Source organism: Corvus cornix, chromosome 24, assembly GCF_000738735.6.
Source record: "Corvus cornix cornix isolate S_Up_H32 chromosome 24, ASM73873v5, whole genome shotgun sequence".
Classification (NCBI taxonomy): domain Eukaryota; kingdom Metazoa; phylum Chordata; class Aves; order Passeriformes; family Corvidae; genus Corvus; species Corvus cornix.
In genome coordinates, this window is record NC_046353.1 from 6,012,944 (window position 1) to 6,031,686 (window position 18,743).

At 53.3% G+C, this 18,743-nt stretch overlaps 1 protein-coding gene across 1 annotated transcript in view; it reads right to left on the bottom strand.

The window, feature by feature from the left end:
* ETS1 (ETS proto-oncogene 1, transcription factor) overlaps window positions 1–18,247 on the bottom strand; it is a 76,508-nt gene extending 58,261 nt beyond the window's left edge. Inside the window, exons 1-3 of the mRNA XM_010403971.4 lie at window positions 18,150–18,247; window positions 11,322–11,404; window positions 8,684–8,828 (exon numbers count right to left, since the gene is read on the bottom strand). Coding sequence (XP_010402273.3) covers window positions 8,684–8,828; window positions 11,322–11,393 — 217 coding nt within the window. The 5' untranslated portion in view covers window positions 11,394–11,404; window positions 18,150–18,247. The remainder of the gene's footprint in view (window positions 1–8,683; window positions 8,829–11,321; window positions 11,405–18,149) is intronic.
* Window positions 18,248–18,743: the final 496 nt, after the last annotated feature.

Below are 18,743 nucleotides of genomic sequence, written 5' to 3' on the forward strand. Positions count from 1 at the left end.
TATCTGAGCTGAACACCAACTCCAAAACTCCTGAAATTTGCCCCGTGGGACTGTCTCTGGAGCTTGATTTCCATCTGAAGCCCTGACCTCCAGAGGCTGCAGAAACAGCTCCTGTTCAAATGCATTCTTGAGATAGCAGGGTGGGACCCGGCAGGTCTGCAGCTCCCCTATCGAGGCTATCTGGGATTTGCCTCCTGGTGGGAATGTCGCAAGAGCGGGGCTGATGGCTCAAGGAACCGGTGACGGCACCTTTCACCACCCCCAAGGCTGAGGGAAAACCTTCCCCGGCTCTGATGGAAAGATCACTTTCCCTTGGCTCGAGATTGTTCCGTGCTGGCTTTGGCTTCTGGGTCTTGCTCAGCGATTCCAGGCTTGTGGGACAGCTCAGGGAATTCCCTCAGGGACTGCAGCAGTGTGGGCATCAGGATAAGATTTGGGGTTCCTGGGTGCAAAATCTCTTCGGGTTCTCTGACAATCCCAGCCTGGCAGGGGGCAAAGGGAGTCAGCAATCCCTGGGACAAGGTCTGGTGGAACCTTCCCCCAGGCTCTGCTCTTCACTTACAAACATTCCTGCTTAGAGATCCAGCCTTTCCAAAAAGACAGAGCTGCAAAAGCTGTGAGACCTGGCAGTGGCATCCATTCCTAGCGCTCAGCTCAGGATGGGAAAGGAGCTGGGAAGTCCAAGGCCAGGCTCAGAGAAGGATAACTGAGACCTCTTTAAGTTGGCACAAAGGCCCCTGGGCTCCCTCACACCTGGGCTGACCATTCCTCGTCCTGTGGGAGCACCGAGGGTCTCCCATCTCCCAGCCAGATCCCATATTCCATGTGCTCTACAGACACAGGAGTAAAAGAGAGCAGGAAGGATCCCTCCCTGGAGGGTTTGTGAGCAAAGAATCCACAATCTAATCATTCATACACCTCATGCAAATCTGGCAAGGATGGGAAAAAGGAGCTTTCTGAAAACCTTTCAAAGCTCTGCAGAAATTGCCGAAATCCCGCTGATCCAAGCAGAGAGAGATTTCCTCTCTGCAGAGCTTTGCAGCCGGCAGGCAGAGTTCTCAGGCAAGAATAACGATGAAATTCTATAGGATGGCTCATAAACCAGAGAAAAAAATTCATTTCCTACTCAAAATTCCCAATGGCTCATTCCCAAAGGGCCACAGGACTGCTGCGGAGCGCTGGCTCCCCTTCCACCCCGCGCCCTGGTCACAAAACTGGGATTGAGGGAAAACGTGTGGGCAGGTCTGGGCTCCCAGAGCTCTGCAGCCCCAGGGTTAACCACGGGCACCGAATCCCAGGGACTGAGGGAAAACGCTCCATGGATGGCACTGGCAGCACAGGGGTTAACCACGGGCACCAAATCCCAGGGACAGAGGGAAAATGAGTGGGCAGGTCTGGGCTCCCAGAGCTCCATGGCACTGGCAGCCTCAGGGTTAACCATGACCCCCCAAAAACCCTAGGGACTGAGTGAAAACGCTCCATGGATGGCACTGGCAGCCCCAGGGTTAACCACGGGGCACCAAATCCCAGGGATTGAGGGAAAACGCTCCATGGATGGCACTGGCAGCCCCAGGGTTAACCACGGGGCACCAAATCCCAGGGATTGAGGGAAAACGCTCCATGGATGGCACTGGCAGCCCCAGGGTTAACCACGGGGCACCAAATCCCAGGGATTGAGGGAAAACGCTCCATGGATGGCACTGGCAGCCCCAGGGTTAACCACGGCGGCGCCCTGCGAGGCAGCGATTTCTGCTTTATTTCAGCAGGGGAAGTGTGTCCCGGCCTGATTAGCCCAATGGTTTCCTCTTTTCCCATAACCTCCAGACCCCCATGGCCTAAGTGTTTACTTTCTGAAATAAAAAATCTGCCAGTGTTTTTCTTTTTGCGGGGCATGTGTATTTTGGGAGGATTCGGGGGGAGGGAAGCGGAGGGGGAGCTGAGTGGGACGGGAGGCTGGCGCACACCTCCCTCCCCTCTCCCACCCCTCACCCCAGCTCCTTCCCAGCTGCAGCCTCAGAGCTGAGACTTCTGGCTTCGATGTGAGGAAGAGAGAGAGAAACGCATTAATGAGAGAGTTCAGGCTCTTGCTCCAGCAGCCATAAACACAGGGAACATCTGGAGGGGGAGAGAGGTGCTCCAAGCTGCCAGCAGCTAAAAGGATCAGGCTGTTTGCAGGGTCCCGGATTCCCTGCTCCCCACAGCCCATTGTCCGTCCTGGGAGAAAACACAATCAGAGCATCCTAAAGGGTGAAGGAACCCTCTAAGATCAGGCAGCTCAACCATTCCCCCAGCACCGCCAGGCCCACCACTGAACTGTGGCCCCCAGAGCCACATTTACACATTTTTTGAACACTCCAAGGGACAGGGATTCCCCCGCTTCCCTGCGAAGCCTCTTCCAAATCTCTCTCCTCACTTCTGCTGCCCTCCCTGCTCCTCCCCAGCCCAGCAAAGCCCCCCTAAGTGCTGAGTGCTGCTCTGGAGAGGGTGCTCTGCTGCCCAGTGTCCCCACAGGTTACAGTTGTGAGGAATTTTCTTGGGAAAGCTCATACACCGTCCCCCCACCCGCTTCAGTTCTGCTTTGTGTGGCCTGTCTGAAGCGTTTGGAGGTGTAGGATGGTTTCCTCCTCTGGAAAACCAAACAGGTACACCCACAGCTCGCTCCATCCCTACAGAGGCGTCAGTCCTGCTCCCAGGGCACCCCAAAACGAGACCTCTCCTGCAGGCATCCTCAAGGCATCAGGGAAGCCCTGGACAGGCTGTGTCTCAGTCCCCTTGCTCCAGACTCCACATCCCGTTATCCCTTTCCCAGATGGGAGCTCTCAGTGCCACTGCTCCTTTTTGCAGTTCCCAAACTTGAGTTTTGCCTCTTGCTGAGCTCCCGCCCCTCTGTTACACCTGAGAACCCCAGCAAATCTCCAGGCTTCTTCCAAAACCCACACACACCAACGTTCCAGCTTTCCCCCAGCCTCATCCCGGGGACCAACACCCTGCTCCGAGCATGATCCCTCATCCCCAGCTGACTCCAGTCTGCAGCTCAAGTGGGAAAAGAGCTCTGAGCTCATTCTCTGCTGATGACCAAGGCACAGGGAGCTCCCTGGGGTTTTGGCTTGGAGAGGTGACACAGAGAATTTTCCAGAGTCAGACAGGAAACCAATGGAAAAGCGAAAGCCTGGATTTTTGGCATTCTGTTGCCTCAGTGCAAAAAATCCTCTCCAAGTGCTGAGCTGCAGCAGGTCCCAGCATCACTGAGTGCCACGGGATCGCCTGTGTGTGTTTTCCTCAGCTGGGAAACAACAGGATTCACAGGAATCAGCACTCCAGCTCCCAAAGCAGGGACTGCTCATCCTTCCCAGGAGATTCGAACACACCCCCAGCATCCCACAGCCCTGCAATTCATTCCCAAGGCACAGAAGGATCTCTTCTCTCCACCAACAGACTGGAAAGTGCACTTAACAGAGAAAACAATCTGTGTCCTTCAGCAGCCCAGAGTGTCCCAGCACAGCAGCTGCGACCGGCCTTTACCTGGAGCCAATGGAACCCCTCAAGGTCCACAGGGGAAAAGTGAAAGAAACCCCCATTCCAGCCAGAACTGAAGCAGCTCCGGACACAGAGAGGCTGTGCCACCTCAGCGGCCAGAGGGTGACAACAGAGCCCAGAAGCCTCACTCAGCCCCCGAGCCAGGGAGAGCTGTGGGTCAGGGAATGCTGCAGCAGGTTGGGAAGGGGCAGGGTTTTGTGCAGGGCTTTGTCCGAGCCACGGAATGAATTCCCATCCAGGGCATCCCTCCCCGTGGGGGCTCACCCCGATCTTCCCCCGTCCTGCTTCCCTTCACCTTCCTCCACATCCCCCTTGGCTGCTCCCGGTTTGTTAAAGAGGGTGAGGAGAGCCTGGCTGCTCCAGGGATGAGCCTGGCTGCTCCAGGGAAGAGCCTGGCTGCTCCAGGGAAGAGCCTGGCTGGCCCAGGGAAGAGCCTGGCTGCTCCAGGGAAGAGCCTGGCTGCTCCAGGGATGAGCCTGGCTGCTCCAGGGAAGAGCCTGGCTGGCCCAGGGATGAGCCTGGCTGGCCCAGGGATGAGCCTGGCTGCTCCAGGGATGAGCCTGGCTGGCCCAGGGATGAGCCTGGCTGCTCCAGGGATGAGCCTGGCTGGCCCAGGGATGAGCCTGGCTGCTCCAGGGATGAGCCTGGCTGGCCCAGGGAAGAGCCTGGCTGCTCCAGGGATGAGCCTGGCTGGCCCAGGGATGAGCCTGGCTGGCCCAGGGAAGAGCCTGGCTGCTCCAGGGATGAGCCTGGCTGGCCCAGGGATGAGCCTGGCTGCTCCAGGGATGAGCCTGGCTGGCCCAGGGAAGAGCCTGGCTGCTCCAGGGATGAGCCTGGCTGGCCCAGGGATGAGCCTGGCTGGCCCAGGGAAGAGCCTGGCTGCTCCAGGGATGAGCCTGGCTGTCCTGCAGGCGGGAGCAGCAGCTGTGCGTGCCCTGTGAGAAGGCGCCCATTCATCTCCGCGAGAGCGTGCGGGGGAGGCAGCGCAGCACAGGGGAGGGGGAAGTGTTGGAGGAGGCTGAGAAAAGGAAGGAGGCCACAGTTAAAAATAGGATAAAAGCACATGAAAAAAAAATAGCAGATTTTAAAAAAAAAAAGAAAAAGCTGCGCTCGGAAAATGCTCTGCAGCTGGAGAAGCCATCGGGCTGAGCCTGGTCAGCTTTACCTTCCCCCCTTCTCCTCCTCCTCTCCAAGCCCCCTTCCTCTGAGCGTGGGCCTGGAAGATGGCCCAGAAAGCGCTCACAGAAAGCGCTTTCCTGCGGGGTTCTCCATCGGGAGAAGAGCAGGCAAAGGAGGGGGACATGTGGGGAAAAGCTGGGAGGGTTTGCCACGGAGGCGGGCGGCCCCGTGAGACCCTGGGCTGGGAGCTGGGCTGGAAGGAGGATCACAGGGTCAGCAGGGTGGGGGCACAGGGAGCATCCAGCCCTGCTTTGTGTGGGGTCAGAGCACACCCAGGAGTTTCTCCAGCTGCGAGGGCTTGCTTGGCTCTCCTGCCCAAACCAGCACAACACCAGGGCAGCCCAGGCTGCAGGGACTTGATGCCCATGAAGCACCAGCTCTGCTTTTTGCTCTCCAGAAGATCCCTGGAACTGTTCAAGGCCAGGCTTAAAGCAACCTGCTCTGGTGGAAGGTGTCCCTGCCTGTAGCACGGGGTTGGAATGAGATGATCCTTAAAGCTCCTTCCAACCCAACCCATTTGGGGATTCTGTGATTCACTTCTCAGTGAAGGCAGGAGCACTCCCCCAAATGCTCCAGAAGTATCCAAAAGGCTGGGAATACCGTCGGTCCAAGGATGCTAATTCAGCACAACAGTTGTAGAAAGTTCTCCCGCTGCAGTCGGAGTCGTTCCATCCCTCACTTGCCATTAACAACAGTTTTATCTCCCCTATCAGTAAGGAAAACAAACCCGCTCTGAGTGGAAGGGGCTGTTCAAGTGGCCTTGGCTCCTAAAGGCAGCACAGCCAGCACTGTGTCCATGCTGGAACTGGAATGGAATCACAGAATCCCGGAGTGGTTTGGGCAGGAAGGGACCTCAAGGATCATCTCATTCCAACCCCTGCACCGCGGGCAGGATGCCACCCCCTCGGTCAGGTTGCTCAGAGCCCCACAACAATTTGATAATTCCAATGTCAAATCTTTCCTTCCACTCCAGTTTTACACCTAACTTTGTATCATCCAAAAAATACGCCCGTGGAGGAATATTAGGATCCTATTTCTTTATGGATTCGCCATACGGTGCCAAGTGTGGCTTTCAGCATCCTTCCAGCAACGCTTTGGGCAGGCACAGGGCACCTGCAGGTGGGTGGAGATGGAGCAGCCATGGTGCCCTTACAGTCCTGATGCCACGTGTGCAGGGAGCAGAGCTCCTGTCCCTGGGCAGCCGGCAACTCCCCTCTGGGTGGCTTTGTTCTGCCACCTCTGGGCTGGGCCTTCCCCTCGCTGTGGCGATCCCTGGGCAGTGACATCCCCAACATGTGCACCACACATTGTGGCACGAGCTAACAAATGAAACTGACTCCAGCCCGCTTTCAAATGTCGGCTTTTTAAAGCCAGAAAAACTCCACCCCTTCTTGCTTTATCTATGAGCTAAATCCACACCAGGCTTTCCTTTATCCATATCACAGAATAATCTTATCAGCTTCAAGCACAGTGTAAATAAACTTGCCCAAACTTCAAAGGCAAAGCATCTTCCCTAAACGCAAGCAGTCCTCAAACTCTTCGAAATGTTGTGGGTTTCTATTGCAGGAGGATATATTCACACTTGCATTTTCCTTGTTGACTTGTTTCTTTCACCAACATCAAGACCATGAAAACCAAAATAGCCTCTGGTGCAGCAGAAGAATAGATGACAAATGGTTTTCATGTGCAGCCGAGACACAAAGGAGAAATGAAAGGCTGTTCCTGGCCCCATATACAAATAAGAGTTTCCTCTCGTTTAAAATTAGAAACTGCTCTAGACTGAAGAACCAGCAACACTAAAAAACAAATCAGAGAAAGAGCACCTTGCATGGCAACAGGAAGAACTGAAAAGTAATTCTTAGGTATTGCAAGAGAGCCGGGGGCTTGTCCTGCTCATCCCAACTCACTAAAATCTGGATCAAAACCTGTGGAAGACAGCAACAGCTTGGATTTCTTTCTCTGGCTTCACTGAGGTTGGAGGCAGGCTCCAGCCTCTGTATCAAGCAAGCTCCCAGAGCCAGTGTGGGGTGAGGAGGAGCTGGGCTGCAGATATGTTGGTCCCCGGAGAGAGCACTTCCACAGAGAACGGGAGACGGTTGGGGAAAAAAACCCTAAAACAACTTTCCAGGCACAGACTTGCAAAATGTTTGAGCAAATCCAAATGCTGCCAGGGCAGATTTCATCAGAGCAGAGCTGACATCATGCTGAGAGAGGTCACCCACAGGAGTTGAGCAAATAGCTGGAATAAGGACGCCTGGGAATAGCAGAGGGGCTTTGCTCCGGCCACAGGCACAGCTCCATGTGTCCATCTCCTGCTCACACTCAAGTGCTCACCAAAGGAGAAAGGAAAAAAGTCAAATGCCTGAACCTTTGCCAAGGAGAGATTTCAGACTGTACATTTGACCGCAGCAGTGGCTGGTTCTGCTGAACTCTTCAGCTGCAGAAAGCTCTGAGCACCAGGGCTTTCCCCCCCCAGGGGCCAACAAGCACCACTGATGAGCAGGAACTGGTCCCAGGAGAGCAGCACATGCCACAGGAAAGCTGGCACGGGGTTTGAGCCCTTCAGGACTGGCTTATGTGGGACTGAAGTGAAACATAAACTTCATCTTGGCCCTTGGCAAAGGTCACCTTTGTGCAACCTGAGCTCTTTCTCTTGGTTCTGTGGCCAGGCTGTGCTGGGGGTACCTGAGCCCTGGGCTGCTCCCTCCTCACCCACCCCAGGCCAGAGACCATCTGCTCCTACAAGAGTCCTGGAATCCCAGGATGGTCTGGGACCTTGGATGGGACCTTAAAGCTCATCTCGTTCCACCCCACCTTCCACACCACAAGAAACAGCCCAAAGCGCAAGCTCAGCATGAAAATTCATGTGTTGAAACACACGTGGGGCAAGAACCAGACAGCGGTGCTTTTGTAACAACTTCCAAACTAGAGATGTGTGGGAGGAGACATCAGCTAGGCCAGGCTGGGAACACATTCCCTAGGCCAGGCTGGGAGCACATTCCCTAGGCCAGGCTGGGAGCACATTCCCTACGCCAGGTTGGGGATTGCTTTAGCTGATGGCCCAGCCTGGCTCCTCACCTCTGGCTCTGGTGACCACCACCCTCCCAAGGAATCATAAAATCCCAGAACTGGGTTGAAAGAGACCTTAAAGCCCATCCAGTGCCACCCCCTGCCAAGGGCAGGGACACCTTCCACTACCCCAGGTTGCTCCAAGTGTCCCAACCTTGGACTCTTCCAGGGCTGGGGCAGCCACAGCTGCTCTGGGCACCCTGTGCCAGTGCAAGTCACTGAGTTACAAGAGACCCAAAATTTCCACCAGAGCGGAAAGGAAATTTGGGCATCCCCATTTCCTTGTAAACCTCCATGGATGCCACTTTCCAAAGTCACTCACCAGGAGCCAGGACATCAGTCCTGCAAATGCCAGGAGAAATGCAGAGGATGCCACCAGCAGCTTGGCAGGTCCACCCTGCCCATGGGATCCTCCTGGACACCCCAGGGAGCAGCAGGCAGGGCTGCTGCCCCTAAATGCAAGGGAGATGCACCCAGGACTTCAAAATTCCAAAACCCAGCAAAACGCACAGCAGGAAGAGGAGAGGAGGTCTCCCACACCATAGCAGGGAAGAAGGAAGCTCCCACCCTTCAGCATCACTTCAATTGGAGGACAATAGATACAAAAAATATATTTAAGGGTTTTTTCTGCTTTCTGGGCCAATCTTCATGAAGGGAGACCCTTGACACCATCAAGCCTGGCAATGCTGTGCCTGAGGGAGGCACTAAGGACAAAATCCCCAATAAATGAGAGCAGGACTGGGACAGGAAGCAAATCTGGAAGGAGACCAGGGGGACACACAACAAACAGAGCCTGGTGGGGATTCAGGCTCATTTTCCCAGCTGAGGCTGCTCCGAGCCGCCCAGCACAGGGAAGGTGCCACCCCCGTGTCCCACCCGTGCCACCCCCGTGTCCTACCTGTGCCATAGTGCTCCAGCCCCGTGGGCACCTCCTGCGTGGCGGGTTCATCCCACAGCGGGCAGCACGGCCTGGGCTGGCAGCAGGAGGCCTGGAAGCCACACGTCACCCAGGGATCCTCGCAGGGACCAGGGACTCCTTGTTTCTGGAAGGAGAAGGGAATGGTCAGGGAGGCAGGACCCCGAAATGTGCAGGGGGCAGTGGGGCTTCCCCCAAAATCAGGCAGCAAGTCCTGCGCTGGGAGATCCCAGCTTGTTCGGCTGAGGGGTGTTGGGACAGGGCCAAAAGGGGCCTTTTTTAAACCAATATGAGGAGAAAAGTGAAGGTCGGAGTGGGGCTGAGCTCGGCAGGATTTCAGGGTTAGGGGACACCCTCTGTGGCAGAGTTTGTTCCACCCCCCCAGCTGGGAATGTCATTTTTTGGCAGCAGGAGATCCCAAAACCCCCCCAAAATGTGGGGGGGGGTCACCAGGGGGTGCAGAACCACAGCCCTGTCCAGGCACTGGGGGAGAGCCTGGTCCCAGCTGTCATATTTATGTTCTTCTTCCTATTCATAGGGATTTTATTTGGGATTATATCCTTTATATTTGGGTTATTTAAGTTTATATTGGTTTTATTGTTGTGTCCACAGACATGTATATACATGTGGTATGCACACATGGGTGGGTGAGATATACACCTCCTATGAAATGTATATATATATATATAATTTATATAATACAATGTATAATTTGTAGAATTCATAAAATATATAACACAATTTTAATATAAATTATATAAATTGAATAGATACATAAATATATTTTAATTATATTAATTAAATAAATATTTATATAATATTTAAACATAATTTACATAAATAATATAATGTATAACATAATTTCTAGATAATATAATTACCTGTACATTACATAATATACTGCATTATTATATGTTAACACCCAACACATTATATTTGTACTGATTATGTGTGACGTAAGCATTTATACCCCCACACCTATGCAATCCTAGCTCATAACTCAATAGAAATTACACATTTATTTTTATTGTATATGAAGCTAGATTTATACTTTATAAAGAAAATATATTTATTAGACAGAGAGGTACTTAGAAACATAGATTTGTTTAGGTTGGGGAAAAAAAAAAACTTTAATAAATGATCCCAGGATGTAATTTTCATTTTATTTTGTACACACCTATTTATTTTATACTTATATATTTGTGTATATATATGTGCACACTGTATTGATTATTTTTATAATATCTATATTATATTATATGTATTGCGTATTTTATATCTATTATATATTATATAATAGACATTTTATATATTTACACATTATATATTACATATATTTACATTATATTACATAATAATATCTATTATATAAAAGCAATAATAATATCTATACACAATATATATATTTACCATGTACACAGACATATATACATATATATAGCATATAATAAATACGTTGCATTTAAGTGTTTGTCTCCCTAGGAGAGGACAATACCATGCACGTACCTATAAATAAATGCAGGAAGTTTGAATTTTTTATCATTGTTACCATTTCCCTGCGGGGGAATAGATTTCCTTGATGGCCAATCAATATTTAAAAGCCAAATGTTTGCTCGGAACCATTCAAAGGAAAGCTGTGCAGCTGCCTTGGGAATATTTTACGGCTCAGGGTGGGCTTTTCTTCCCAATTTGGGGAAAATGTTGGCTCTTAGCACATGTTCTGTGTCAGCCCAGGGTTTATCTGACCTCTAACGCTCAGCAGTTCTTTGGAAAAACAACTACAAATATCATTTCTCTAAATGGAGGTCTGATTTCTCTAAATATAGGTCTGATTGATTTAAACATGGATCAGATTTCCCTAAATATGGATCTGATTTTCCTAAAAAAGGCTCAAATCCCTGCCCAGCCTGTCCCAGAATCACACCCCAACCTTTATTATACGCAACCACCCATCAGCTGCAAACAAGGCAGAGCTGGCTCGGGAGAGGGAGCACCGGAGCGCTCCCAAAACCCCAGAAAACCACGGGAACCTTTCCCAAACGCTGCCCTGCTCCGTGCTGATCCCAGGTGAAGGGCAGCAGGGGGAGCAGGCACCGGGACAATGCTTCCCCTGACAATCCTCCCAACACAAGCGCAGGAAATCCGATGCAGGATCCCATTTCCAGGGGAGGTTTGCAGGCTCCAGAGGGACAGAGAAGCTCTGGGTAAACGCTTGGAATTCAGGACTGCTCTGGACTCCCTTAAGGGACTCACGAGATGGCACCGAGCTGGGTCAGGGCTGGAGAAATCACAGCAACCTGAGAGAAAACTGCTGGGGTAGGAAACCAACCCCAACTCCTGTCTTTTATAGAGTCATGGAATGATTTGGATTGGAAGGGAACTTAGAGACTGTCTCATTCCTGCCGTGGGCAGGGACACCTCCCACTATCCCAGGTGGCTCCAAGCCCCATCCAACCTGGCCTTGGGCACTGCCAGGGATCCAGGGGCAGCCACAGCTGCTCTGGGCACCCTGTGCCAGGGCCTGCCCACCCTCCCAGGGGAGAATTTCTGACTAAAATCTAATCCCTGCCCACCCTTGTGCAGTGCAAGGCCATTCCCCGTTGTCCTGTCCGTTCCTTACCATCATCCCAGGCCGAGCCAAAGGATAAGGAGCTGCGTTGCCGATGGCCGTGTCCATGTAATAACTCATCATCTTGGAGGTGCCTGCAGCAATGGAGAGGGGCATTAGATTCCATGCCATAAAAACTGACAGCCCCACTAAGCCTGTGCTTCCCACAGCTGTATAAACCTTGGAGCACCTTAGCGAGTTTAGGCTGCAAAAGTTAAGAGGAAAAATACCCGGATTAATAGGAAATATTGTGATTAGAGGGGTTGTATCAACAATGCAGCACCCAGATGCAGGAGTGGAACCAGGGGAGGGCCTGACAATGGGGAATGAGTTATCACCTGCAAGTGAGGGAGCTGCTCTGAGGGAAGATGAGATCATATTTCCTTTGCTGGAGAATCGGTGGGAAATCATTGCCAATTTTTTTCTTTTGAGAGAGGAAAAAAAAAAAAAAAAAAAAAGCAGTTTGTTGTTGAGATCAACACCTTTCCTGTGAAAGCTTTGTCAGGCCCAGCCTGTCGCACAAAGAACTTTGCCGTTTCACAACACATCCTCTGTTTTCCATGAGCTTAGGCTTCCCTCGCTGAATGTCTCCCTTGCAGTCCCACACGGCATTCCTCACACGGGATTTACTCTCCTGAGCAAGTCCTCCTGCCAGAGCTGCTCGTTAGCTGGGATTTTTAATCACCAATGAAGCCATTTGTGTGGCTGAGGTGGAGGAGCTGCAACGTGGCTCTGTTATCAGAGGTGTGGATGTTTTCCCTCTCTCCTTGCAGTGCCCATGGAAAACGCAGGGAATGCACTGTCTGTGCTTTGAGGGATTCGACTCCAAGGTGCTGGGAGGAAAGAGGGAAGGGGAATAGCCTGGGCTGGGCAGGATGGGGCGTGGAGCCAGGGGAATGGCTGTTCCCAGCCTGGTGATGAGGAGAAGCTGCTTTAACCTCCCCGAGGACAGCTCTGGCTCCTCGGGAGCACCTCTGGATTCCTGCAGAGCCCTGGGCTGTGAGTGCTGCAGGAGCAAACACCGGTCTGAGTTATCTTACAACAAAATCCCAGAACCTTCAGGTCCAGCCCTTAACCTGGAGCTGCCAGGCCCACCCTATCCCGAGTGCCACTTGATGCATTTTTGGAACACTTCCAGGGAAGGTGACTGCACCATGCCCTGGGCAGCTGTGCCAGTGCTTGAGTGAAGAAATTTTCCTGATAGCCAACCTAAACCTCCCCTGGTGCAACCTGAGGCTGTTTCCTTTACTCCTATCACTTGTTCCCTGGGAGAACAGGCTGAACTCCCCCCAGCTGCCCCCACCTGTCAGGGAATGGTGCAGAGCCAGAGGGTCTCCCTGAGCCTCCTTTCTCCAGGCTGTGCCCCCCTCCAGCTCCCTCAGCTGCTCCCCACCTTTTGTGCTCAGCTCTTCTCAGCACAACCACATCACCTCCAGCCTCCACTTCTACGCTGGACCCTTGACCATCTCCTGGAGGCCCTGGGACCCTCTCCCAGCCTTTCCTCTGCTCCTTCCCTGGAGCTTTGCTGCTGTCGGAGCTCGCTGCAGTTCTCCACCCCCAGGGAAGGGCAGAGCTGCTCTGGCTGTGCCTCACTCAGCACCTCAGCAAACAGGGACCCCCAGAGCATCTCCCCCGTGCCCTGTGAGTAATGGCCCAACACAAACCACCTGCATGTGCACGGTATTAAATTATCATCATCATTTCCTGCTGGTTATTACTTACTCTGCCTCTAACACCAGCAGGATTTTTTTTTTTTTCAAACTTCTCTTTTTTAATTCACAAGACTGAAAACTACCCCTGCGCGGTGGAAGAACAACGAGCCTGTTTCTGTCTGTGCTGTACCCAAAACCACACCGAGCCGAGTTAGTGTGGCTCAGAAGCCTTAACTAATCTCAGCATCTGTGCACGCCCTGCCAGCCTGCCCTAACGAGGCGTTAAAACGCCTTGGCTTAAATCTCCCTGCAGCTGGGGCAGCTGCAGCTGGGCGAGACGAGGATGGTGTGTGGAGCCCATCGCTGCAACCTGAGCGGTCCCAGAACATTTGGGTTCGAAGGGACCTTAAAGCTCATCCTGGTCCACGCAGCAGGGACACCTTCCAGGACACCAGGGTGCTTTGAGCCCTGTCCAACCTGGCCCTGAGCACTTCCAGGGCGGAACATCCCCGGTGTGAAGGGCATCCCCTAATGCAGGGCAAGGTGCTCGATCCCAGCCCATCGCACACCCGGCCCCAACCTTCAGCGCACATAAACCATCTCAGGCAAACGCGGGCTGACCTTGCCCTAAAGCAAAGGTTGATGCTGCCAAACAGAGCAAGACAGGGTGAAACGGAGCCAGAGAGAGCTGGGGGCTGTTCACCTGCCGCAGTGACACCCACGTGTCCCAGAGTGAGGAGCCACAGCCCCAAGAGCAGTCAAACAGCAGTCCCCGCGAGCAGCCCTGCTCTCTGCTTTGCAGCTCGTGCAGCGGCAGCTGGGGCTTGGTTTGGGGTTTTTTCCCCTTTGATCGAGACACCTCACGCGCAGCAGCTCTCGAGAGCCGCGTTCATGCCTCACTGGGTGTCGTTTGCATCTTTCTCAGGCTGAACCTTCCAGCAAGGCACCGCACGCTGCTGCTCGAGGCCGCGTCTGAGCACTGGCAGCAGCAGCACCAAACCCGTCCTGACAGCCGGGACAGGCTTCCTGCAACAAGGAATAGCAATAGGATTTAACCAGAGCTGCAGAGCAACCCCTCCCCAGCCCGCAAGAGGTGAATTATCATCTCTAGACAGCAGCTCCAAGACATTTAGAGCCTCTTTGCTTTCTGGTTTCTCTTCCCCTCCAAGCTGAGCTGTTAAAAAGCACAAGAGAGGGGCAGAAACACAACACAAAGCTCCGCAGCAATTTGCATCCCCATCTCTGTGGGTTCAAGACAAGTCCTGGTTAAAAGCAAATGAAACCAGTCCCCCGACCTGATGCAGGTTTTGTGGGTGACAGCGGTTACAGGACAGAGAAACACAGGCCTGAGGCCGTGAAAAAGACCTGGAATCATGGAATCCCCGATGAAGGAATCCCAGAAGGGACCGTTCCAACCCCCCACCATGGGCAGGGATGGCACCCAAGTAGGTGACACACCCTGCTGGAGAAGGCAGGTGAGCAGATCCTGTGCTTGGGATAATTGTGCGCTGGAAAAGCGAGCAGAGGAGGCAGAGCCAGCAGAGACAGAGCTCTGCTGTGCTTTGTCCAGGCTAATTTTAACAGAACTTCCACCACTTCCCGGAGGAAACTACTTCACAGCCCAAAACATCTCCCACTGTCAGCAAGTTTCCCTGATGGCTGAGCGATATTTTGCTTCTCCGCAGCTTCCTCTAATAAGAGCCTAAAGAGTTCCTCTCCTCCCCTGGATGCTGTCAGGGTGCTCAGCTGAGCTCCGTTCCAGGCTGGAGCTCTCCGGGACAGGTAACTTGGCTGAGACTGAGGAAATCACTGCAGATTTACATCAAGATAATCCAGAGCCACAGCTCCCTGAGAGCTGTTAATAAATAGAGGGGAATCAGAAACATTTGGTAAAATCCTTAATGACTTAACAGTTTGACTTCAGCCTTATTGTTTGCTCTTATTATTCCTATCCTATTGTGAAAACATGCGTGGGAGAAGCAGCATTCATTCTGGGACTTGACCAAGTACCAGCCAAAGCTATTACACTCTTGGGTCACTTCTAAACTAAATTAAAATTTTAATTTCATTTCAACATCCATCCCTCCTCTTTTACAAGGTCGGGGTTTTTTTAAAATTTTAAGTCAATTACCAAGCTTGGTTTAAAAAGGGAAAAGTTGTTTGTGCTCATGATTAACACACAACCCCCCTGCAGAAGCTGGGAAGGAGTTAAAAACGAATATTAGAATAAAGTGAACTCTGTCTGTTGGCTATATGAAGACACTTTACAGTATTTCCATGTAACGTCTGAGTTTTATGCTGTTTTAAGGATAGGAGGAGGGAAGTCGAGCGATGCCACAGTGGCTTCCCAGCAGCCAATCAAGTCCCATCTCTGATTCCCACTTTAATGCTCCATCCATGGCTCTGATGTGAAGTCCTGAGGCTCAGACTGTTCCCCAGGTTCTGAGCTGCAGGACCACGCTCAGCTCTGTCCCACATCCCTCAGCCCCAGCTGGGCACCCAGGGAAGGTGTCACGCCAGGAACAGCCACCAAACACTACTCAGGTGCTTTCCTCCATCCCAATAAACCGAGAAATTTCCATGGGGTCAGATGGGAAGCCAGGAGGATGCGGCAGCATCAGCCACCCCATTAAAGTATTTCTGGCTTCGAGAAGGTGAATCAAGGCTTTAAAAGCCTGCAGCAGCCCCTGCCACACCCCCACCCTCTGACCCAGAGCTGCTCAGTGATAACCACTTCATTTTTGCATCCAGCACTAATTTATCATCTTTGAGGGGGTGGGGCAAAGGGCCGGTGGAAATGACATCCTTCCGCCAGGCTTTAACCCTTGGGATCCGGGCACTTTCCAGGCCGCCCGCCAGCTCCGTTCCAGGCAAAGGACGGGTTGCTGATCTGTTGGCATCTTAGAAACCTCCTCCCATTCATCAGCCCCTCAGACAAAAGGAGCATCCCTAAGGCAGCAGCGGAGCAGTGGACAGGAATGGGCTTTATTTACTTACGACCATGCCTTTTAACAGGTTGGCCGCACTAAATCCCACATTTCTTATGATTTTATAACTTTAGAGCGTTCACACCCGGTTTCCCGAAGGGAAGGCGGGCGGGGCACTGAGTGGTGCTGCGGTAAACAATGGAGTAGCGGTGGTAAATAGAGTAGCAGTGGCCCTCCTGCACCCTGTAAATACTGCGGGAGGTTAAAGGGCCGGGATGAGGTCACCCAGGGAAAGTGAGGGGGCGAGGCCGAGGATGTGAGCCCCCGGGCCACTGTCTGAGCCGCAGGGCGCTGATTGCCGGGGATTCGCGCTTGCCGCAAAGGATGGGGCAGGGGCCGCCCGTCAGCGCATCCCTGGCTCTTCCCTCCCCCGGGGCCTGTCAGATCCGAGGGAGATATGATGGGATCTCAAGAGCCTTCCCGTTTGGCTGGACAGACTCTGGCTGGGATGGGTGACAGCGGCCGTGGGAGAGTGCCAGGATGGTTAAAGCTTGGCCCAGACTCGCAGAGCCCTCGCTCTCCGTGCCTGTAGTAAACTGCTTTTTCTCTACATTTTCCTGCTCTCTGCTCCTTCATCCATTGCTCAGCTGCTAATTAAGCTAAAATAATGCCCCATCAGGAGCCCCAGCAGATGCACAGCTGGGTTCAGGTGGGATTAGGGTTTAGGTGGGGTGCCAGAGCTGTTGCCATTAAATCACCCTGCTCTGCCCCGGCCCACGGCAGCCACTGGCAACTGCGGGAGGATGAGAAGGGAGGGTTAATGAGGGCAGCTGTTATTTCACTCGCGAATTTGCCTCCGTGAAGCAGTGGACTCACAGCACCATGCCACGGGCCAGGCCCTCAGCTGGGGCAGAGCAAAGGGGGAAAGAACGGGATCAGTGTCAGAGAGGGATCCCTGCCCCAGGGCAGGACCTGACCTATCCCGCAGAGCCCAGCCTCTCCCGTGGCACAAGGATGGACAGCCCAGCTGGGAGTCCGTGTGGTGCTCCAGGATCCCTGTGGGACCTTCAGCAGGACAGCTGGACCAGCCTGCCCAAGCTCGCTCTGAAAACCCCACTGAGCCCCGCTCTTCCACGGGGCTCCAAACCACTGTGGCAGCTGGGGTTACCTCGTGTTTCTTTGTCCCTCACCTTGCCAGATGGGAAAGAATTTTCTGATCCCGAGGGGCACACGGTCCCCCCCAAAGCTCTGAGGACAAGGGACACACACACACATCCCAGTGTTGGGGTACAAAAAGCACCTCAGGCTTCCACACACCCCCAGCCCCTGGGCAAGGAGAAAATGCCCCAAAAAATCCGGTTTGCCAGAAAATTATCGACATGGCAGGCAGGAGAAAGCTGCAAACCCAGCGGGATGGGAGGCAGTGAGAATGGGCTGCAGCAGGAAAGGGCCCAGCCCCAGCCCGCAGCCCCCAAGGTGTCGGCTGACAGCGCAGGATGGGAGGCTGATGGTGGCTCTAACGCCGAGTGAGTGGCCACATGCAAAGCAATGATTTACAGACTAATGGGAAAGGGGGAAGGCCTGGCCTGGGCCCTCAGGGACTCACAATTCCCACTGCCTGGGCCGGGGGGCAGGATTCTGCTCTTCCCAAGGAATGGCAGCGGCTCGGCAGCACATCCCTGCAGCTGTCACACTCCAGCTTCTCCCACAGGCCCACGCTGGCACCTGTGGCACTCCGGGCCCTTTAGCCACTCTGGCCATTGCCATGGAAAACACGTGGAGGGGCCACAGCAAATCCTTCCAATCATCCCTGCAAAGCAGGAATCAGCCCCGGGGCTGTCTGTCCGACCTCAGGCACTTTGGATCTCCCCTCCCTCCCAGCAAAACCAAACCTGATTACACCAAAACCAAATTACAACTCAAAACAGAAAAGGAACTGCAAATTTAATTCACTGTACTAATGCCAGTGCACAGCCTTCCACCTCCGCGAGGAAAATAATAATGTTCTCCTGAATGTCCATATAAAATTATGTACCAAATATATAAATACATATCTATAAAGATTTTTAAAGGGAAACATCACCCCAGACATTTCGAGAAGATCCTGCAGCAGCAAACACACAAATCTATCACTGGGAGAGACTGGAAATGGAGAGAGGAAAAGTAAATCCCCACAAACCAAATCTGAGGTGTCCTGAAAATGTTCCCAGGTACCTCCAACCCCCGAACGAGTTCGCAGAGCCTCTCCCCCTGCCACTTACGGCTCAGCTGAAGGACCCAGGGAAAAGCTTTGTATCCTCCACGGCTTCCCACACTTGTGTCCGCTCTCCTCCCAACTACCTGGTGCTCTCCGCGCCGGAGCCGGGGAGGATGGAAATACCATAGTGTTCGAGGCAGGGCTGCCTATTCAAAGGGAGGGGGAGTGGTCAGCCCCGCGCCCAGGGCGCTGCGAACGCCGCCAGCCAGGAAAGAGCCACCTCTGGCCGATGTCACGGCGCTGGGGAAGCAAAACAGCGGCTGCTTGGAGGTGGGGATGGGGACAGCAGCGTCCTGCCGGCCCCGCTGTGGGGTGGCCTTGGGGTGCCGTGTCCTAGAAATCCATCCGAGGCTCCAGCCCCCCCAGTCCCGTGAGTGGAGTTTATTCCTGCCCAGGGATCGAAGCAAAGGCTCGCAGAGCACGGCCAGGTGAGGCTTGTGCAGCCCTGGTCCCCAAATCCCAGCCCAGCTGCCGCCCGTGCCCGGAGGTGCCTCGTGGCAGAAATCCCTTCCTCCTGACGGGTCCTGGCACCTTCTCCTTCCCTGCTCCCGTGGTGTCCCAGGGCTCTCTGCTCTGCTTCCTGCCTTCCCCCTGCCCC